Raw genomic sequence first — 25,155 nt, forward strand, 5'->3', positions numbered from 1 at the left:
TTCTCTACAATATATTTTAAGGGGTAAAGATAAAAGCTGTGGACATTCTTTGATCATCTCTCTTTCTCTCTTTGTCTCCTTTCCTTCCATCTATCTTTACCTCCTCTCTTCCACTCTTCTTCTCCAAAGGTATCCATAGCAGTCATGGACCAGTGCGTAAGTAAACCAAAACATTTATATATATAACCCGCGATAACGGACAACTGTTCATTGTTCTTATTTAGGTGATGTGGAGAGGTGTAATTGCATTGGAGCTGTTTAATCAGCATTATACCTACCAGCGTCATACCTACCAGCGTTATACCTACCAGCGTTATACCTACCAGCGTTATACCTACCAGCATTATACCTACCAGCGTTATACCTACCAGCGTTATACCTACCAGCATTATACCTGTTATACCTACTAGCGTTATACCTACCAGCATTATACCTACCAACGTCATACCTACCAGCGTTATACCTACCAGCGTTATACCTACCAGCATTATACCTGTTATACCTACTAGCGTTATACCTACCAGCGTTATACCTGTTATACCTACCAGCGTTATACCTACCAGCATTATACCTGTTATACCTACCAGCGTTATACCTGTTATACCTACCAGCGTTATACCTACCAGCGTTATACCTACCAGCGTTATACCTACCAGCGTTATACCTACCAGCATTATACCTGTTATACCTACCAGCATTATACCTACCAGCGTTATACCTACCAGCGTTATACCTACCAACGTTATACCTACCGGCGTTATACCTGTTATACCTACCAGCGTTATACCTACCAGCGTTATACCTGTTATACCTACCAGCATTATACCTACCAGCGTTATACCTACCAGCGTTATACCTACCAACGTTATACCTACCAGCATTATACCTGTTATACCTACCAGCATTATACCTGTTATACCTACCAGCGTTATACCTACCAGCGTTATACCTACCAGCGTTATACCTACCAGCATTATACCTGTTATACCTACCAGCGTTATACCTGTTATACCTACCAGCGTTATACCTACCAGCGTTATACCTACCAGCGTTATACCTACCAGCGTTATACCTATCAGCATTATACCTGTTATACCTACCAGCATTATACCTACCAGCGTTATACCTACCAGCGTTATACCTACCAACGTTATACCTACCGGCGTTATACCTGTTATACCTACCAGCGTTATACCTACCAGCGTTATACCTACCAGCATTATACCTGTTATACCTACCAGCATTATACCTACCAGCGTTATACCTACCAGCGTTATACCTACCAACGTTATACCTACCGGCGTTATACCTGTTATACCTACCAGCGTTATACCTACCAGCGTTATACCTGTTATACCTACCAGCATTATACCTACCAGCGTTATACCTACCAGCGTTATACCTACCAGCGTTATACCTACCAGCGTTATACCTGTTATACCTACCAGCATTATACCTACCAGCGTTATACCTACCAGCGTTATACCTACCAACGTTATACCTACCGGCGTTATACCTGTTATACCTACCAGCGTTATACCTACCAGCGTTATACCTGTTATACCTACTAGCGTTATACCTACCAGCGTTATACCTACCAGCGTTATACCTACCAGCGTTATACCTGTTATACCTACCAGCGTTATACCTACCAGCATTATACCTGTTATACCTACTAGCGTTATACCTACCAGCATTATACCTACCAGCATTATACCTGTTATACCTACCAGCGTTATACCTACCAGCATTATACCTGTTATACCTACTAGCGTTATACCTACCAGCGTTATACCTACCAGCGTTATACCTACCAGCGTTATACCTACCAGCGTTATACCTACCAGCATTATACCTGTTATACCTACTAGCGTTATACCTACCAGCGTTATACCTACCAGCGTTATACCTACCAGCGTTATACCTACCAGCATTATACCTACCAGCATTATACCTGTTATACCTACTAGCGTTATACCTACCAGCATTATACCTACCAGCATTATACCTGTTATACCTACCAGCGTTATACCTACCAGCATTATACCTGTTATACCTACCAGCGTTATACCTACCAGCATTATACCTACCAGCGTTATACCTGTTATACCTACCAGCGGTATACCTACCAGCATTATACCTGTTATACCTACCAGCATTATACCTACCAGCATTATACCTGTTATACCTACCAGCGTTATACCTACCAGCATTATACCTGTTATACCTACTAGCGTTATACCTACCAGCATCATACCTGTTATACCTACCAGCGGTATACCTGTTATACCTACCAGCATTATACCTACCAGCATTATACCTATCAGCATTATACCTGTTATACCTACCAGCATTATACCTACCAGCATTATACCTACCAGCGTTATACCTGTTATACCTACCAGCGTTATACCTACCAGCATTATACCTGTTATACCTACCAGCGTTATACCTACCGGCGTCATACCTACCAGCGTTATACCTACCAGCGTTATACCTACCAGCATTATACCTGTTATACCTACCAGCGTTATACCTACCAGCATTATACCTGTTATACCTACCAGCGTTATACCTACCGGCGTCATACCTACCGGCGTCATACCTACCAGCGTCATACCTACCAGCGTTATACCTACCAGCGTTATACCTATCAACGTTATACCTACCAGCGTTATACCTACCAGCGTTATACCTATCAGCATTATACCTACCAGCATTATACCTGTTATACCTACCAGCGTCATACCTACCAGCATTATACCTACCAGCGTTATACCTGTTATACCTACCAGCGTCATACCTACCAGCATTATACCTACCAGCGTTATACCTATCAGCATTATACCTGTTATACCTACCAGCGTTATACCTACCAGCATTATACCTGTTATACCTATCAGCATTATACCTGTTATACCTATCAGCATTATACCTACCAGCATTATACCTGTTATACCTACCAGCGTTATACCTACCAGCATTATACCTGTTATACCTATCAGCATTATACCTACCAGCATTATACCTGTTATACCTATCAGCATTATACCTACCAGCATTATACCTGTTATACCTACCAGCGTTATACCTACCAGCGTTATACCTACCAGCGTTATACCTACCAGCGTCATACCTACCAGCGTTATACCTGTTATACCTACCAGCGTTATACCTACCAGCGTTATACCTACCAGCGTTATACCTACCAGCGTTATACCTATCAGCATTATACCTGTTATACCTACCAGCGTTATACCTACCAGCGTTATACCTACCAGCATTATACCTACCAGCGTTATACCTACCAGCGTTATACCTACCAGCGTTATACCTACCGGCGTTATACCTATCAGCATTATACCTGTTATACCTACCAGCGTTATACCTACCAGCGTTATACCTACCAGCGTTATACCTACCAGCGTTATACCTGTTATACCTACCAGCGTTATACCTACCAGCGTTATACCTACCAGCGTTATACCTACCAGCATTATACCTACCAGCATTATACCTGTTATACCTACCAGCGTTATACCTACCAGCGGTATACCTGTTATACCTACCAGCGTTATACCTGTTATACCTACCAGCGTTATACCTGTTATACCTACCAGCGTTATACCTACCAGCATTATACCTACCAGCGTTATACCTACCAGCATTATACCTACCAGCGTTATACCTACCAGCATTATACCTACCAGCATTATACCTGTTATACCTACCAGCGTTATACCTGTTATACCTACCAGCATTATACCTGTTATACCTACCAGCGTTATACCTACCAGCGGTATACCTGTTATACCTACCAGCGTTATACCTGTTATACCTACCAGCATTATACCTACCAGCGTTATACCTACCAGCATTATACCTACCAGCATTATACCTGTTATACCTACCAGCGTTATACCTGTTATACCTACCAGCGTTATACCTGTTATACCTACCAGCATTATACCTGTTATACCTACCAGCGTTATACCTACCAGCGTTATACCTACCAGCGTTATACCTACCAGCATTATACCTACCAGCGTTATACCTACCAGCGTTATACCTACCAGCGTTATACCTACCAGCATTATACCTACCAGCGTTATACCTACCAGCATTATACCTACCAGCATTATACCTGTTATACCTACCAGCGTTATACCTACCAGCGTTATACCTACCAGCGGTATACCTGTTATACCTACCAGCGTTATACCTACCAGCATTATACCTGTTATACCTACTAGCGTTATACCTACCAGCATTATACCTGTTATACCTACTAGCGTTATACCTACCAGCATTATACCTACCAACGTCATACCTACCAGTATTATACCTACCAACGTCATACCTACCAGCGTTATACCTACCAGCGTTATACCTACCAGCATTATACCTGTTATACCTACCAGCGTTATACCTACCAGCATTATACCTGTTATACCTACCAGCGATATACCTACCAGCATTATACCTGTTATACCTACTAGCGTTATACCTACCAGCATTATACCTGTTATACCTACCAGCATTATACCTATCAGCGTTATACCTACCAGCGTTATACCTACCAGTGTTATACCTGTTATACCTACCAGCGTTATACCTACCAGCATTATACCTGTTATACCTACTAGCGTTATACCTACCAGCGTTATACCTACCAGCGTTATACCTACCAGCGTTATACCTACCAGCATTATACCTACCAGCGTTATACCTACCAGCGTTATACCTACCAGCGTTATACCTGTTATACCTACTAGCGTTATACCTACCAGCGTTATACCTACCAGCGTTATACCTACCAGCGTTATACCTACCAGTGTTATACCTACCAGCGTTATACCTACCAGCATTATACCTGTTATACCTACCAGCATTATACCTACCAGCGTTATACCTACCAGCGTTATACCTACCAGCGTTATACCTACCAGCGTTATACCTACCAGCATTATACCTGTTATACCTACCAGCATTATACCTACCAGCGTTATACCTACCGGCGTCATACCTACCAGCGTTATACCTACCAGCGTTATACCTATCAGCATTATACCTGTTATACCTACCAGCGTTACACCTACCAGCGTTATACCTACCAGCATTATACCTGTTATACCTACCAGCATTATACCTACCAGCGTTATACCTACCAGCGTTATACCTACCAGCGTTATACCTATCAGCGTTATACCTGTTATACCTACCAGCGTTACACCTACCAGCGTTATACCTACCAGCATTATACCTGTTATACCTACCAGCGTTATACCTACCAGCGTTATACCTACCAGCGTTATACCTATCAGCATTATACCTGTTATACCTACCAGCATTATACCTACCAGCGTTATACCTACCGGCGTCATACCTACCAGCGTTATACCTACCAGTGTTATACCTACCAGCGTTATACCTACCAGCGTTACACCTACCAGCGTTATACCTGTTATACCTACCAGCGTTATACCTACCAGCGTCATACCTACCAGCGTTATACCTACCAGCGTTATACCTACCAGCGTTATACCTACCAGCGTTATACCTACCAGCATTATACCTGTTATACCTACCAGCGTTATACCTACCAGCGTTATACCTGTTATACCTACCAGCGTTATACCTACCAGCATTATACCTGTTATACCTACCAGCGTTATACCTACCAGCGTTATACCTACCAGCGTTATACCTACCAGCATTATACCTGTTATACCTACCAGCATTATACCTACCAGCATTATACCTACCAGCGTTATACCTACCAGCGTTATACCTACCAGCGTTATACCTACCAGCGTTATACCTGTTATACCTACCAGCGTTATACCTACCAGCGTTATACCTGTTATACCTACCAGCGTTATACCTACCAGGATGGGTGTGGTTTCGTGACAAGCGAGTGGGATGGGTGTGGCTTCGTGACAAGCGAGTGGGATGGGTGTGGCTTCGTGACAAGCGAGTGGGATGGGTGTGGCTTCGTGATAAGCGAGTGGGATGGGTGTGGCTTCGTGATAAGCGAGTGGGATGGGTGTGGCTTCTTGACAAGCGAGTGGGATGGGTGTGGCTTCGTGACAAGCGAGTGGGATGGGTGTGGCTTCGTGACAAGCGAGTGGGATGGGTGTGGCTTCGTGACAAGCGAGTGGGATGGGTGTGGCTTCGTGATAAGCGAGTGGGATGGGTGTGGCTTCGTGATAAGCGAGTGGGATGGGTGTGGCTTCGTGATAAGCGAGTGGGATGGGTGTGGCTTCTTGTCAAGCGAGTGGGATGGGTGTGGCTTCGTGACAAGCGAGTGGGATGGGTGTGGCTTCGTGACAATGACCACAACCGCTCACCAGCTCTTTATTTTTATTTTTTTCAATATTTTTTTATTTCTTTTTCTCCCTAATTTCGTGGTACCAATTGGTAGTTATAGTTCTGTCTCATCGCTGTACTTCCCGTGCTGACTTGGGAGAGGTGAAGGTCGAGAGCTGTGCGTCCTCCGAAACCCAACCCAACCAAGCCGCACTGCTTCTTGACACAATGCACACTTAACCCGGAAACCAGCCGCACCAATGTGTTGGAGGAAACATCGTACACCTGGACGACCGTGTCAGTGTTCACTGCGCCCGGCCCACCACAGGCCGGGCGCAGTGCACGATAGTGCGCGATGGGACAAGAATAGTCCTGCCGGCCGAACCCTCCCCTAACACAGACGACGCTGGACCCAGTCGCTGCTCGGCTTCGACAGAGCCTGGACTCTAACGCAGAATCTCTAGTGGCACAGTTAGCACTGTGATGCGGAGCCTTAGAACACAGTGACACTCAGGAGGACTCAATTTGACAGCTCTAACGCAGTTCCACCTCCTCTACATGCCAAAACACCAGCCATGCATGTGTCGGCTATCGCAGGTTAACTCTTCATCTGGTTGAATCTAGGCCTAAATTGGTTATTTTCACAAACAGTGTAGGTTACACCTCGACGATGAACGTCCTTTAGCTCGATCTGCTTCTGCTGCCGGTCAAAATGTCTTCTCACTCATGTTGCATGCAAGAAGTCATTACTACTTTGAGATCCAACTCCCTGAAGTACAAACCATTACCTATGTGCCTCATACAGATTTAGGATCTTAATTTGATCACCCTGTTGTAGGAGAACCTTCCTGCAATGTCGGACATTTAACATTTGTAGTGAATTTGAGATTTAAAAAGGCTTGGCTGTGAAATTTCAAACTTGATTTTCTCTTATGAAAAATGTATCAACCCCTACAAAAATGTCGATGAATTATAATCCACATAATGTTTCACTTTTCCTGTTGCTTCAGGATTATCTTCCTGCTGTAGCAAACTGGCTCAGTTGAAGATCCTACATCTGGAGTTGGTATCACAATATGACTCTAGAGTTTATAGTATTTTGATGGAGATTACACACGCTGCTACTCAGTGTCCCTGACTCTCTATGCAAGTCATACATGTACATGCAGCATTATTAGGACCTCATTTATACCTTGTGCTAACATGTGTCCGGATAATCCCACATTCGGATTATTTCCACATTTACAGACAGATGTAAACGATTCATAGACGCATTGTAAACTGATTTTTATAAATGTAAAGATCGGGATAAAAGCAATGGGCGAAGGACGCATGTTAGTGGCAGGTATAAACGGGGCCTAGGACTTCAGTAAAAGACCTGGGCATGCTGTCTATGTGCATTCAATTACTCCAGCATGAACTATCTCAAAGTGTCAAGTAATATGTCACTTATATGACCTCTCCCATCTTTACACAGATCGAGCTAATGCTTCATCTCTGGGTGTTGCAAACCGTAATCAAGGTAGGACCAAATTTAAGTTTATTTGATTCTTAATAAAACAAAAATTCAATAATTAATTTTGAGCAATGCTGTCTATACCTTACAAACTCTGAACTTTAACTCTCTCTCACACACATATGCACTCAGGCACACACACACAAACTTACATACGTGTACACACACTCCAGCCGATCTAATCCAGACCTCTGAGTCCCAGACATCCAATGATCACCTTCACCTCCCCACAACTCTCCCTCTATCTCTCTCTCAATTCAATTCAATAAATGCTTTATTGGCATGAATTGGGTGGTTGCCACTGTTCCCAAATCAATGTATGTAAAGTATTAAAATATATATATATATATATATATATATATATATATATATATATATATATACATATCAACAAAAACAATTATACATGGAAAATAATACACATCAAAAAAAGAAAACAAATAGCAACAATTTATGAATTAAATCTACAAGGGCTCATGTGTAAAACATAGTTGGAGGTATTGTCTCTATTATATTATGACAGACCAGGACATCATCTGGAGCTAGATCTACTGTCTCTATTATATTATGATAGACCAGGACATCATCTGGAGCTAGATCTACTGTCTCTCTTATATTATGACAGACCAGGACATCATCTGGAGCTAGATCTACTGTCTCTATTATATTATGATAGACCAGGACATCATCTGGAGCTAGATCTACTGTCTCTATTATATTATGATAGACCAGGACATCATCTGGAGCTAGATCTACTGTCTCTATTATATTATGACAGACCAGGACATCATCTGGAGCTAGATCTACTGTCTCTATTATATTATGACAGACCAGGACATAATCTGGAGCTAGATCTACTGTCTCTATTATATTATGACAGACCAGGACATCATCTGGAACTAGATCTACTGTCTCTATTATATTATGATAGACCAGGACATCATCTGGAGCTAGATCTACTGTCTCTATTATATTATGATAGACCAGGACATCATCTGGAGCTAGATCTACTGTCTCTATTATATTATGACAGACCAGGACATCATCTGGAGCTAGATCTACTGTCTCTATTATATTATGACAGACCAGGACATAATCTGGAGCTAGATCTACTGTCTCTATTATATTATGACAGACCAGGACATAATCTGGAGCTAGATCTACTGTCTCTATTATATTATGACAGACCAGGACATCATCTGGAGCTAGATCTACTGTCTCTCTTATATTATGACAGACCAGGACATAATCTGGAGCTAGATCTACTGTCTCTATTATATTATGACAGACCAGGACATCATCTGGAGCTAGATCTACTGTCTCTATTATATTATGATAGACCAGGACATCATCTGGAGCTAGATCTACTGTCTCTCTTATATTATGACAGACCAGGACATCATCTGGAGCTAGATCTACTGTCTCTACTATATTATGACAGACCAGGACATAATCTGGAGCTAGATCTACTGTCTCTATTATATTATGACAGACCAGGACATAATCTGGAGCTAGATCTACTGTCTCTCTTATATTATGACAGACCAGGACATCATCTGGAGCTAGATCTACTGTCTCTATTATATTATGACAGACCAGCTAGATCTACTGTCTCTCTTATATTATGACAGACCAGCTAGATCTACTGCTCTTATATTATGACAGACCAGGACATAATCTGGAGCTAGATCTACTGTCTCTCTTATATTATGATAGACCAGGACATCATCTGGAGCTAGATCTACTGTCTCTATTATATTATGACAGACCAGGACATCATCTGGAGCTAGATCTACTGTCTCTATTATATTATGACAGACCAGGACATCATCTGGAGCTAGATCTACTGTCTCTCTTATATTATGACAGACCAGGACATAATCTGGAGCTAGATCTACTGTCTCTCTTATATTATGATAGACCAGGACATCATCTGGAGCTAGATCTACTGTCTCTATTATATTATGACAGACCAGGACATAATCTGGAGCTAGATCTACTGTCTCTCTTATATTATGACAGACCAGGACATAATCTGGAGCTAGATCTACTGTCTCTCTTATATTATGACAGACCAGGACATAATCTGGAGCTAGATCTACTGTCTCTATTATATTATGACAGACCAGGACATAATCTGGAGCTAGATCTACTTTCTTTATTAGATTATGACAGACCAGGACATAATCTGGAGCTAGATCTACTGTCTCCATTATATTATGACAGACCAGGACATAATCTGGAGCTAGATCTACTGTCTCCATTATATTATGACAGACCAGGACATAATCTGGAGCTAGATATACTGTCTCCATTATATTATGACAGACCAGGACATAATCTGGAGCTAGATCTACTTTCTTTATTAGATTATGACGGGAAGGGACATAATCTGGAACTAGATCTTTTATATTTATTATATTTTGACTGACCAAAACATAATCTGGAGCTAGATCTATTATGTTATGACAGATCAGGGCATAATCTGGAGCTAGATCTACTGTCTCCATTATATTATGACAGACCAGCTAGATCTACTGTCTCTATTATATTATGACAGACCAGCTAGATCTACTGTCTCCATTATATTATGACAGACCAGCTAGATCTACTGTCTCTATTATATTATGACAGACCAGCTAGATCTACTGTCTCCATTATATTATGACAGACCAGCTAGATCTACTGTCTCTATTATATTATGACAGACCAGCTAGATCTACTGTCTCTATTATATTATGACAGACCAGCTAGATCTACTGTCTCCATTATATTATGACAGACCAGCTAGATCTACTGTCTCCATTATATTATGACAGACCAGCTAGATCTACTGTCTCTATTATATTATGACAGACCAGCTAGATCTACTGTCTCTATTATATTATGACAGACCAGCTAGATCTACTGTCTCCATTATATTATGACAGACCAGCTAGATCTACTGTCTCCATTATATTATGACAGACCAGCTAGATCTACTGTCTCCATTATATTATGACAGACCAGCTAGATCTACTGTCTCCATTATATTATGACAGACCAGCTAGATCTACTGTCTCCATTATATTATGACAGACCAGCTAGATCTACTGTCTCTATTATATTATGACAGACCAGCTAGATCTACTGTCTCTATTATATTATGACAGACCAGCTAGATCTACTGTCTCTATTATATTATGACAGACCAGCTAGATCTACTGTCTCTATTATATTATGACAGACCAGCTAGATCTACTGTCTCTATTATATTATGACAGACCAGCTAGATCTACTGTCTCTATTATATTATGACAGACCAGCTAGATCTACTGTCTCTATTATATTATGACAGACCAGCTAGATCTACTGTCTCTATTATATTATGACAGACCAGCTAGATCTACTGTCTCTATTATATTATGACAGACCAGCTAGATCTACTGTCTCTATTATATTATGACAGACCAGCTAGATCTACTGTCTCTATTATATTATGACAGACCAGCTAGATCTACTGTCTCTATTATATTATGACAGACCAGCTAGATCTACTGTCTCTATTATATTATGACAGACCAGCTAGATCTACTGTCTATATTATATTATGACAGACCAGCTAGATCTACTGTCTCTATTATATTATGACAGACCAGCTAGATCTACTGTCTCTATTATATTATGACAGACCAGCTAGATCTACTGTCTCTATTATATTATGACAGACCAGCTAGATCTACTGTCTCTATTATATTATGACAGACCAGCTAGATCTACTGTCTCTATTATATTATGACAGACCAGCTAGATCTACTGTCTCTATTATATTATGACAGACCAGCTAGATCTACTGTCTCTATTATATTGTGACAGACCTACTAGATCTACTGTCTCTATTATATTGTGACAGACCTACTAGATCTACTGTCTCTATTATATTATGACAGACCAGCTAGATCTACTGTCTCTATTATATTATGACAGACCAGCTAGATCTACTGTCTCTATTATATTATGACAGACCAGCTAGATCTACTGTCTCTATTATATTATGACAGACCAGCTAGATCTACTGTCTCTATTATATTATGACAGACCAGCTAGATCTACTGTCTCTATTATATTATGACAGACCCGCTAGATCTACTGTCTCTATTATATTATGACAGACCAGCTAGGTCTACTGTCTCTATTATATTATGACAGACCAGCTAGATCTACTGTCTCTATTATATTATGACAGACCAGCTAGATCTACTGTCTCTATTATATTATGACAGACCAGCTAGATCTACTGTCTCTATTATATTATGACAGACCAGCTAGATCTACTGTCTCTATTATATTATGACAGACCAGCTAGATCTACTGTCTCTATTATATTATGACAGACCAGCTAGATCTACTGTCTCTATTATATTATGACAGACCAGCTAGGTCTACTGTCTCTATTATATTATGACAGACCAGCTAGATCTACTGTCTCTATTATATTATGACAGACCAGCTAGATCTACTGTCTCTATTATATTATGACAGACCAGCTAGATCTACTGTCTCAATTATATTATGACACACCAGGACATAATCTGGAGCTAGATCTACTGTCTCTATTATATTATGACAGACCAGCTAGATCTACTGTCTCTATTATATTATGACAGACCAGCTAGATCTACTGTCTCTATTATATTATGACAGACCAGCTAGATCTACTGTCTCTATTATATTATGACAGACCAGCTAGATCTACTGTCTCTATTATATTATGACAGACCAGCTAGATCTACTGTCTCTATTATATTATGACAGACCAGCTAGATCTACTGTCTCTATTATATTATGACAGACCAGCTAGATCTACTGTCTCTATTATATTATGACAGACCAGCTAGATCTACTGTCTCTATTATATTATGACAGACCAGCTAGATCTACTGTCTCTATTATATTATGACAGACCAGCTAGATCTACTGTCTCTATTATATTATGACAGACCAGCTAGATCTACTGTCTCTATTATATTATGACAGACCAGCTAGATCTACTGTCTCTATTATATTATGACAGACCAGCTAGATCTACTGTCTCTATTATATTATGACAGACCAGCTAGATCTACTGTCTCTATTATATTATGACAGACCAGCTAGATCTACTGTCTCTATTATATTATGACAGACCAGCTAGATCTACTGTCTCTATTATATTATGACAGACCCGCTAGATCTACTGTCTCTATTATATTATGACAGACCAGCTAGATCTACTGTCTCTATTATATTATGACAGACCAGCTAGATCTACTGTCTCTATTATATTATGACAGACCAGCTAGATCTACTGTCTCTATTATATTATGACAGACCAGCTAGGTCTACTGTCTCTATTATATTATGACAGACCAGCTAGATCTACTGTCTCTATTATATTATGACAGACCAGCTAGATCTACTGTCTCTATTATATTTTGACAGACCAGCTAGATCTACTGTCTCTATTATATTATGACAGACCAGCTAGATCTACTGTCTCTATTATATTATGACAGACCAGCTAGATCTACTGTCTCTATTATATTATGACAGACCCGCTCGATCTACTGTCTCTATTATATTATGACAGACCAGCTAGATCTACTGTCTCTATTATATTATGACAGACCCGCTAGATCTACTGTCTCTATTATATTATGACAGACCAGCTAGATCTACTGTCTCTATTATATTATGACAGACCAGCTAGATCTACTGTCTCTATTATATTATGACAGACCAGCTAGATCTACTGTCTCTATTATATTATGACAGACCAGCTAGATCTACTGTCTCTATTATATTATGACAGACCAGCTAGATCTACTGTCTCTATTATATTATGACAGACCAGCTAGATCTACTGTCTCTATTATATTATGACAGACCAGCTAGATCTACTGTCTCTATTATATTATGACAGACCAGCTAGATCTACTGTCTCTATTATATTATGACAGACCAGCTAGATCTACTGTCTCTATTATATTATGACAGACCAGCTAGATCTACTGTCTCTATTATATTGTGACAGACCTGCTAGATCTACTGTCTCTATTATATTGTGACAGACCAGCTAGATCTACTGTCTCTATTATATTATGACAGACCAGCTAGATCTACTGTCTCTATTATATTATGACAGACCAGCTAGATCTACTGTCTCTATTATATTATGACAGACCAGCTAGATCTACTGTCTCTATTATATTATGACAGACCAGCTAGATCGACTGTCTCTATTATATTATGACAGACCAGCTAGGTCTACTGTCTCTATTATATTATGACAGACCAGCTAGGTCTACTGTCTCTATTATATTATGACAGACCAGCTAGATCTACTGTCTCTATTATATTATGACAGACCAGCTAGATCTACTGTCTCTATTATATTATGACAGACCAGCTAGATCTACTGTCTCTATTATATTATGACAGACCAGCTAGATCTACTGTCTCTATTATATTATGACAGACCAGCTAGATCTACTGTCTCTATTATATTATGACAGACCAGCTAGATCTACTGTCTCTATTATATTATGACAGACCAGCTAGATCTACTGTCTCAATTATATTATGACACACCAGGACATAATCTGGAGCTAGATCTACTGTCTCTATTATATTATGACAGACCAGCTAGATCTACTGTCTCTATTATATTATGACAGACCAGCTAGATCTACTGTCTCTATTATATTATGACAGACCAGCTAGATCTACTGTCTCTATTATATTATGACAGACCAGCTAGATCTACTGTCTCTATTATATTATGACAGACCAGCTAGATCTACTGTCTCTATTATATTATGACAGACCAGCTAGATCTACTGTCTCAATTATATTATGACACACCAGGACATAATCTGGAGCTAGATCTACTGTCTCTATTATATTATGACAGACCAGCTAGATCTACTGTCTCTATTATATTATGACAGACCAGCTAGATCTACTGTCTCTATTATATTATGACAGACCAGCTAGATCTACTGTCTCTATTATATTATGACAGACCAGCTAGATCTACTGTCTCTATTATATTATGACAGACCAGCTAGATCTACTGTCTCTATTATATTATGACAGACCAGCTAGATCTACTGTCTCTATTATATTATGACAGACCAGCTAGATCTACTGTCTCTATTATATTATGACAGACCAGCTAGATCTACTGTCTCTATTATATTATGACAGACCAGCTAGATCTACTGTCTCTATTATATTATGACAGACCAGCTAGATCTACTGTCTCTATTATATTATGACAGACCAGCTAGATCTACTGTCTCTATTATATTATGACAGACCAGCTAGATCTACTGTCTCTATTATATTATGACAGACCCGCTAGATCTACTGTCTCTATTATATTATGACAGACCAGCTAGATCTACTGTCTCTATTATATTATGACAGACCAGCTAGATCTACTGTCTCTATTATATTATGACAGACCAGCTAGATCTACTGTCTCTATTATATTATGACAGACCAGCTAGGTCTACTGTCTCTATTATATTATGACAGACCAGCTAGATCTACTGTCTCTATTATATTATGACAGACCAGCTAGATCTACTGTCTCTATTATATTATGACAGACCAGCTAGATCTACTGTCTCAATTATATTATGACACACCAGGACATAATCTGGAGCTAGATCTACTGTCTCTATTATATTTTGACAGACCAGCTAGATCTACTGTCTCTATTATATTATGACAGACCAGCTAGATCTACTGTCTCTATTATATTATGACAGACCCGCTCGATCTACTGTCTCTATTATATTATGACAGACCCGCTAGATCTACTGTCTCTATTATATTATGACAGACCCGCTCGATCTACTGTCTCTATTATATTATGACAGACCCGCTAGATCTACTGTCTCTATTATATTATGACAGACCAGCTAGATCTACTGTCTCTATTATATTATGACAGACCAGCTAGATCTACTGTCTCTATTATATTATGACAGACCAGCTAGATCTACTGTCTCTATTATATTATGACAGACCAGCTAGATCTACTGTCTCTATTATATTATGACAGACCAGCTAGATCTACTGTCTCTATTATATTATGACAGACCAGCTAGATCTACTGTCTCTATTATATTATGACAGACCAGCTAGATCTACTGTCTCTATTATATTATGACAGATCAGCTAGATCTACTGTCTCTATTAATTCAATTCAATTCATTTCAATTCAAGGGCTTTATAGGCATGGGAAACATGTGTTAACATTGCCAAAGCAAGTGAGGTAGACAACATACAAAGTGAATATATAAAGTGAAAAACAACAAAAATTAACAGTAAACATTACACATAAAGAAGTTTCAAAACAGTAAAGACATTACAAATGTCATATTATATATATATATATATATACAATGTACAAATAGTTAAAGGACACAAGATAAAATGAATAATCATAAATATGGGTTGTATTTACAATGGTGTTTGTTCTTCACTGGTTGCCCTTTTCTCGTGGCAACAGGTCACAAATATTGCTGCTGTGATGGCACACTGTGGAATTTCACCCAAAAGATATGGGAGTTTTTCAAAATTGGATTTGTTTTCGAATTCTTTGTGGATCTGTGTGATCTGGGGGAAATATGTCTCTCTAATATGGTCATACATTGGGCAGGAGGTTAGGAAGTGCAGCTCAGTTTCCACCTCATTTTGTGGGCAGTGAGCACATAGCCTGTCTTCTCTTGAGAGCCATGTCTGCCTACGGCGGCCTTTCTCAATAGCAAGGCTATGCTCACTGAGTCTGTACATAGTCAAAGCTTTCCTTATTATATTATGACAGACCAGCTAGATCTAATGTCTCTATTATATTATGACAGACCAGCTAGATCTACTGTCTCTATTATATTATGACAGACCAGCTAGATCTACTGTCTCTATTCCAGTTGTAAAATGTTGTTGAGTGTTTCATATCTTAAATTGGGGTCCCAAACATTGCTGCCATATGGAAGGTTTGGGGTTAGTCAAACAACTTAGGACACATCATTTTTTCATTCTCTCTGCCTCTATCTCCTTCCCTCTCAATTTCAGTTCAATTCAAAGGGGCTTTTGCTAAAGCAAGTGAAATAAACAATTAACAAAAGTGAGAAGAAACAAATGTAATATCAACAAACTATTAGAAATAAACAGTAAACATATCACTCAACAGTTTCAAAAAAATATAAAAATGTTATTTTATCAGTGTTTTAGTTATCGTAGGAATAGAAGGGGAAGATAAATCAACAGAAGTATTGGTGGTGTTTACAATGTTGTTTGTGCTCCACTGGTTGCCCTTTTCTCGTGGCAATGAGCCACACATCTTGTTGCTGTGATTACACACTGTAGTATTTCACCTGACAGATATGGGACTTTATCAATGTTGGATTTGTTATCAAATTATTTGTGAGTCTGTGATCCGGGGGAAATATGTGCTTCTAATGTGCTCTTATATTTGGCAGGAAGTGCAGCTCAGTTTCCACGTAATTTTGTGGACAGGTCACACACGTCCAGTCTTCTCTTGAGAGCCAGATCTGCCTATGATGGCAACCTCTCTCAACAGCAAGGCTCACCAAGTGTGTATATAGTCAAGGATTTTCTTAATTTTGGGTCAGTCTGCCACTGTGTGCTCTCTGTTTAGGACCAGATAGCATTCTAGTTTGCTCAGTTTTTTAAAACCGTTTATTTAAATAGGCAAATCAGTTAGGAACCATTTTTTATTTACAATGACGGCCTACCCCGGCCAAACCCGGACGACGCTGGGCCAATTGTCCGCCGCCCTATGGGACTCCCAATCACGGTCAGTTGTCATACAGCCTGGAATCAAACCAGGGTCTGTAGTGGCGCATCTAGCACTGAGACGCAGTGCCTTAGTCCACTGCAACACTCAGGAGCCCCAAGTGGTTGATTAGTTATCTTTCAGTACCTCCAGGCTCTGATCAGGCCCTACACCCAAACAAGGGCACTGCGTTCATCCACCTCTGGCCTGCTCGCCTCCCTACCACTGAGGAAGTACAGTTCCCGCTCAGCCCAGTCAAAACTGTTCGCTGCTCTGGCCCCCCAATGGTGGAACAAACTCCCTCACGACGCCAGGACAGCGGAGTCAATCACCACCTTCCGGAGACACCTGAAACCCCACCTCTTTAAGGAATACCTAGGATATGATAAAGTAATCCTTCTCACCCCCCTTAAAAGATTTAGATGCACTATTGTAAAGTGGCTGTTCCACTCGATGTCATAAGTGTATTTTTTTACTTTGGCAAAGGTTATAAAGTCTTCAAAAAACTGTGTCAACTCCGTTCGTAACAGATTCTAGTTTCGAGAACAGAAAGCTGCATTGAGATCGAATGCTTCATTTTGATGTGAAAATTTGCAGAATATCGGCCAAGTTTCTAATAATTTTCTATCATCTGTCTCCAACTTCTCCCACTTCATACCACTGGACTTCCTTTCGTCATCATATTTGGTAGTGAGTGGGAGTTCTAATTGGATTCGAAAGACCCCTTGTGATGTGTCTGTGTTTCCCCTTTTGTCCTTGCTACTGTGGGGTTTATGTAGATTGGTCTGCAGCTATCAGGGGCGGTAGGCAGCCTAGTGGTTAGAGTGTAGAGGCGGTAGGCAGCCTAGTGGTTAGAGTGTAGAGGCGGTAGGTAGCCTAGTGGTTAGAGTGTAGAGGCGGTAGGCAACCTAGTGGTTAGAGTGTAGAGGCGGTAGGCAGCCTAGTGGTTAGAGTGTAGAAGGTGGTAGGTAGCCTAGTGGTTAGAGTGTAGAGGCGGTAGGTAGCCTAGTGGTTAGAGTGTAGAGGCGGTAGGTAGCCTAGTGGTTAGAGTGTAGAGGCGGTAGGCAACCTAGTGGTTAGAGTGTAGAGGCGGTAGGCAACCTAGTGGTTAGAGTGTAGAGGCGGTAGGTAGCCTAGTGGTTAGAGTGTAGAGGCGGTAGGCAACCTAGTGGTTAGAGTGTAGAGGCGGTAGGCAGCCTAGTGGTTAGAGTGTAGAAGGTGGTAGGTAGCCTAGTGGTTAGAGTGTAGAGGCGGTAGGTAGCCTAGTGGTTAGAGTGTAGAGGCGGTAGGTAGCCTAGTGGTTAGAGTGTAGAGGCGGTAGGTAGCCTAGTGGTTAGAGTGTAGAGGCGGTAGGTAGCCTAGTGGTTAGAGTGTAGAGGCGGTAGGCAGCCTAGTGGTTAGAGTGTAGAGGCGGTAGGTAGCCTAGTGGTTAGAGTGTAGAGGCGGTAGTTAGCCTAGTGGTTAGAGTGTAGAGGCGGTAGGTAGCCTAGTGGTTAGAGTGTAGAGGTGGTAGGTAGCCTAGTGGTTAGAGTGTAGTGGTGGTAGGTAGCCTAGTGGTTAGGGGCGTTGGACTATTAACCGAAAGGTTGCTAGATTGAATCCCCGAGCTAACAAGGTAAAAATCTGTCGGTCTGCCCCTGAACAAGGCAGTTAACCCACTGTTCCCAGGCCGTCATTGTAAATAAGAATGTGTTCTTAACTGACTTGCCTAGTTAAATAAAGGAAAATAAAATAAATATCTCTGCTTAATCGATATGCACAGGTCTCCTACTATCTGTTGTCTGTGTAGGAAGCGTTACAGCTGAACTCCATACCTGTAACCCTCACAGCCCTGAGTTGTTTTTGTTTATTTTTTACCTTTATTTAACTAGGCAAGTCAGTTAAGAACATATTCTTATTTTCAATGACGGCCTGGGAACAGTGGATTAACTGCCTGTTCAGGGGCAGAACGACAGATTTGTACCTTGTCAGCTCGGGGGGTTTGAACTCGCAACCTTCCGGTTACTAGTCCATCGCTCTAACCACTAGGCTACGCTGCCGTGGTTACATCAATCTAATTTAACATAATCATCAAAACTATGTGTGTTGAAATTGCATAGGAAGTTTAATGTAAAAATGAATTCTCAGGTAGAATCTACGTGAGGTTGGGTTTATGTAGACTACATGGATATCTGATTTGCATAAAGGACATCAATCCAACCGCTAGGTTTCATTCATTCATGACTGATCTATAGAAGTAGCTACCATTAGCATTGTAGATAGGATCCGTTTACCTTTTGGATATTATCTTCTATAAGTATTTTGTTCATAATTAGACAATATCCAAATGTAAATTTTAAATTATATTCATCCTTAAGCGTCAATCTAAGTAACAAAAATACCCATCAAAATTCCTCAGTTTAAGTTTGAGATACCTGATTTGCATGGGCTGTGTCTCAATCCTCTCCGATGTCGGCCTTCCGCATCTGTCGGTGGAAGGTGGCTGAGCTACAGCTGTGTTTGTCAGACCATCAGACACCCCATCTGAGGTGGAAGCTGGCCAAGCTACAGCTGTGTTTATCTGGGGAGGAACGTGGCTGAGCTACAGTTGTGTTTATCTGGGGTGGAAGGTGGCTGAGCTACAGTTGTGTTTATCTGGGGTGGAAGGTGGCTGAGCTACAGCTGTGTTTATCTGGGGTAGAAGGTGGCTGAGCTACAGCTGTGTTTATCTGGGGTGGAAGGTGGCTGAACTCCAGCTGTGTTTATGTGGGGTAGAAGGTGGCTGAGCTACAGCTGTGTTTATCTGGGGAGGAAGGTGGCTGAGCTACAGCTGTGTTTATCTGGGGTAGAAGGTGGCTGAGCTACAGCTGTGTTTATCTGGGGTGGAAGGTGGCTGAGCTACAGCTGTGTTTATCTGGGGTAGAAGGTGGCTGAGCTACAGCTGTGTTTATCTGGGGTAGAAGGTGGCTGAGCTACAGCAGTGTCTGTCAGACCATGAGACATCCCATCTGGGGTGGAAGATGGCTGAGCTACAGTTGTGTTTATCTGGGGTGGAAGCTGGCTGAGCTACAGCTGTGTTCGTCAGACCATGAGACATCCCATCTGTCGGTAGAAGCTGGCTGAGCTACAGCTGTGTTTATTAGACCATGACACATCCTGAAAATCGGCCTTCTCACAGAAATGTCTTTATCGTCCGAACCATTTGGGTTACAAACTAACATGACCCCACTGTGGAAAGGGGAAACTCTCCCGGACACGATGGTTTTCTCCCCACAAATGTCACGGGACTCATCTGAAGGTAACCCATACAAAGTAATGGAAATATGGAAGTAGTTTTGTGGCAACAAAAATAAAGGGTTATATGTGCCCCCCCCCCAAAAAAAGGAACCAATGTTTCCTGAGCTTTCTTATACAGTTGAAGTTGGAAGTTTACGTACACTTAGATTGTAGTTTAACAACTCGTTTTTTCAACCATAGATTTCTTGTGGAGTGGTTGGACCACACAGCCGTCATACCGCTCAAGAAGGAGACGTGTCTACTCGAGATTAACTTACTTTGGTGCGAAAAAATTAAAATCAATCGCAGAAAAACAGCAAAGGACCTTGCTACCAAATACTAATTGAGTGTAATGTAAACTTCTGACCCACTGGGAATGTGATTCATTCAATTTAAAAAAAAAAGCTGAAATAAATCATTCTCTCTACTATTATTCTGACATTTCACATTCTTAAAATAAACTGGTGATTCTAAAACAGGGAATTTTTACTTGGATTAAATGTCAGAGGAATTGTGAAAAACTGAGTTGAAATGTATTTGGCTAAGGTGTGTAAACTTCCGACTTCAACTGTACTATTCCATTCCTTTACTTAGATTTGTATGTGTTAGGTAGTTGTTTGTTAGATTACATGTTAGATATTACTGCACCGTCGGAACAGGAAGCACAAGCATTTCGCTACACTCGCATTAACATCTGCTAACCATGTGTGTATGTGTGACCAATAACATGTGATTTGATTTGGAGAAGACACCTCTGAAGAGGTGATACACAAGCACTGTGTCCCCAAAAGATGCAAATAGACCTTAGTTTGATTGTTTGTTTGGACTAATTCAATTTAGCTTTGGTTTATCATAAGCGGTGGTGTAAATTCCATGCGTACGTCAGAATCAGTGAGAATCAGTTAACGGAACATCTGAAATTTCTACTGAAACAAGAGTAGATGGTAACTTGAGCTCCAGTTTTACAACAAGTGATCAAGTTTTGTTGCTAGTGTGTTATTCTGATAGTGTGTTAAGCAGGATCTTCTCAAACTGCAACGAAGGGTGGTATGTGTGAAGCTGGCATCTTGGGCTGATCACTAGGTGCAGTAGCGAGATTACTCGTTGGTTATTACTGCATTGTCGGAACTAGAAGCACAAGCATTTCGCTACACCCCAATTAACATCTGCTAACCATGTGTATGTGCCAAATAAAATTTGATGATTTGATTTGAAGTATTTTTTGTTGTTGGTAATTCTCAGAGAATAAGGGATTGATGTTTTGAAAAGATGCACAAACACCCAGAGAGTACAACCCTTTTGAGACTGAGCAGGGTTTTGGTCAGAAAAATAAGAGTGGAGGACCAACTCTCTGTCGTTGGTAGGATAGCAAAGCATCATGTGGTCGGAGAGGAAGAGGGAGAGAGAGGCTCAACTTCGTGGTTATTGTTGGTTATTTCACCCACACAAGCAAGGAGTTTTTGTATGGAGGTCAATTATTGTCGAATTTGGTCCAAAAATGTTTTATTATGGCTCATTTTGCTACGTGAGGTTTATTTTATATAATACACATGTTGCAATGCTTAAGTTGTTATGAGTCTACTGACATAAGTAGGACACGTGACATCTCGTCAAAAAAACAAACACTTTATATCGGAGTTTTCTCCACATGGATATTGATATTCATGGCAAGAGGCTAGTTGCATAGAATCTCTCTCCATTGAATACAGGTGTTTTATGTCAACAAATCTCATTGGATATTCATAAAAAGGATTACAATAATGTGATGAATTCACCAAAGAAAAGAGGAAAGATAGACAGCCTGCCATGTCTCTTTGTGGACAACGACTCCCATTGTTAGGGTGGAGTCAGTATATCCATAATCGTTGGTATTGTGAACGCACTTGTTGAGCATCCAGATTTCTTTGAGGAGTCAAAAGATCTCTGTAGAGAATAAACTAGGGGGTGATTATCTCAGTGCTGTTCTGTCTGACTGGTGTCCTGCCTGACTGGTGTCCTGCCTGTGTTGAAGGTGATTGCACGTATCAAATGGTTAACACCAATGTAAGATGGCGCCGGAGCAGAAGGCAGACGTTTTACAACCGATTGTGTTTTTTTTCTTTCTTTTTCTTAGTTTATTTGCGTTGTTTATAATTTAGTTTTTAACTTATTTTGTACATAATGTTGCCGCTACCGTCTCCTATGACCGAAAATAACTTCTAGACATCAGGACTGCGATTACTCACCACGGACTAGTAAAATCCTTTTTCTTCTTTCACTACTCTGACAAACCCGAGGCGGAGAGTCCCCGACCCCCGTGATCTGCATGAAGAGGAGGCGGAGAAAGAGAAGCCGGAGAGCGGGCTGCCTTCTGGGGAATTCGGAGCCGATCGAATAAACCCCCACTTCCCTAAATTGTGCTAGCAAACATGCAATCTTTGGACAATAAAATCGACAAGTTACGGGGAAGGTTAAACTACCAGTGGGACATTTAAAACTGTAATATCATATGCTTCACAGAGTTGTGGCTGAATGACGACACTATCAACATACAGCTGGCTGGTTATACGCTGTACCGGCAGGATAGAACAGCGGTGTCTGGTAAGACAAGGGGTGGCGGGCTATGTATTTTTGTAAATAACAGCTGGTGCACGTTATCTAATAATTACATTAAGAGGATGATTCTAAATGAAAACCAAAAGCCGCCTCATGGGCCTCCCGGTGGTGGCCGGCATGGGTATCATCTGTTTGTACATGGTGTCCAGGTCAGGATAACCAAAACATTTCTATTAACCTGTTGGTACTAGGGGGCAGTATTTTAATTTTTGGAGAAAAAAAAAACGTTCCCGTTTTAGACAGGATATTTTGTCAGGAAAAGATGCTAGAATATGCATGAAATTGACAGCTTTGGATAGAAAACACTCTAACGTTTCCAAAACTGTAAAGATATTGTCTGTTAGTACAACAGAACTGATGTTGCAGGCGAAAGCCTGAGAAAAATCCAAATCCGGAAGTGCCCCATATTTTGAAAGTGCTGCGTTCCAATGAGTCCCTATTGAGCAGTGAATGGGCTATCAACCAGCTTACGCATTATACGTATTCCCCAAGGTGTCTACAGCATTGTGACGTAGTTTTACGCATTTATGTTGAAGAATAGCCGTAGGCGGCTACATTGCGTAAGTGGTCACATGATGGCTCCCAGGTTGACTCTCGCGTAAAATAGAGAGGTAGCCATTACTCCAATCGGTCCGAGTGAAAAACGAATTGTCCCGGTGGATATATTATCGAATAGATGTTAGAAAAACACCTTGAGGATTGATTATAAACAACGTTTACCATGTTTCTGTCAATATTATGGAGCTAATTTTGAATATTTTTGGAATATTTTTCGCCGTTTTCGTGACTGCAATTTCCGGGCAATTTCTCAGCCAAACATGAAGAACAAATGGCGCTATTTCCCCTACAAAAATAATATTTTGTGAAAAAAATGAACTTTGGCTATCTAACCTGGGAGTCTCGTGAGTGAAAACATCCGAAGTTCATCAAAGGTAAACGATTTAATTTGATTGCTTTTCTGATTTTCGTGACAAGGTTGCCTGCTGCTCGTAAAGCATAATGCTATGCTAATCTACGATAAACTTAGACAAATGCTTGTCTAGCTTTGGCTGTAAAGCATATTTTGAAAATCTGAGATGACAGGGTGATTAACAAAAGGCTAAGCTGTGTTCCAATGTATTTCACTTGTGATTTTCATGAATAGGAAGATTTTCTAGGAAGATTTATGTCTGTTGCGTTGTGCTAATTAGTGTCAGTCGATGATTACGCTCCCAGACCCGGGTTTGAGAGTCACAAGAAGTAGGACTATCTGAAATAATGTTGGTTCTTATTTATTTTGAGCAAAGGCCATGAATGAGTGAGTCACTCAACTTTATGTGGGTACTGGCTATATGACTGTGCCATCAACTTGATAATATATAACCATATTTTGGAGGTTATTTCATTTAAAAATTAAAAATAAACGTTTTTGAACGTGAATGTTTTTAATCTGAATAAAAGGCCAAAATAATATTTGTAAAGGCCAAAACATTTATTTATGTTTTTAGAGGGAGAGAAACGCACCACTCCATTTGACTCACGGTCAGATGTGATACATACTTTTTTTTAAATTACTTTTTGTGGTATTTATTTGTTTGGTCTTTTCTGGTGGATTAAACTGAAATTGCAACCAATCACAGCCGGTTGTGATACAGCCAACCAAACTTAGAAA

The 25,155-nt window shown here is 40.5% G+C and overlaps 1 protein-coding gene across 16 annotated transcripts in view; it reads left to right on the plus strand.

Annotated features, from left to right (window-relative positions):
* LOC118394360 (netrin-G1-like) overlaps positions 1-25,155 on the plus strand; it is a 170,226-nt gene that overhangs the window by 117,629 nt on the left and 27,442 nt on the right. For 15 of the 16 annotated variants that reach the window (XR_008064821.1, XR_008064823.1, XR_008064824.1 and 12 more), the window contains exons 5-6: positions 130-156; positions 7,787-7,831. Coding sequence is in view for 4 of the 16 variants with exons in the window: in XM_052463130.1 (XP_052319090.1) it covers positions 130-156; positions 7,787-7,831 (72 nt within the window). In the remaining 12 variants the exon portion in view is untranslated. The remainder of the gene's footprint in view (positions 1-129; positions 157-7,786; positions 7,832-25,155) is intronic. The other variant, XM_052463133.1, reaches the window with a different exon arrangement.

Source organism: Oncorhynchus keta, chromosome 15, assembly GCF_023373465.1.
Source record: "Oncorhynchus keta strain PuntledgeMale-10-30-2019 chromosome 15, Oket_V2, whole genome shotgun sequence".
Taxonomy (NCBI): domain Eukaryota; kingdom Metazoa; phylum Chordata; class Actinopteri; order Salmoniformes; family Salmonidae; genus Oncorhynchus; species Oncorhynchus keta.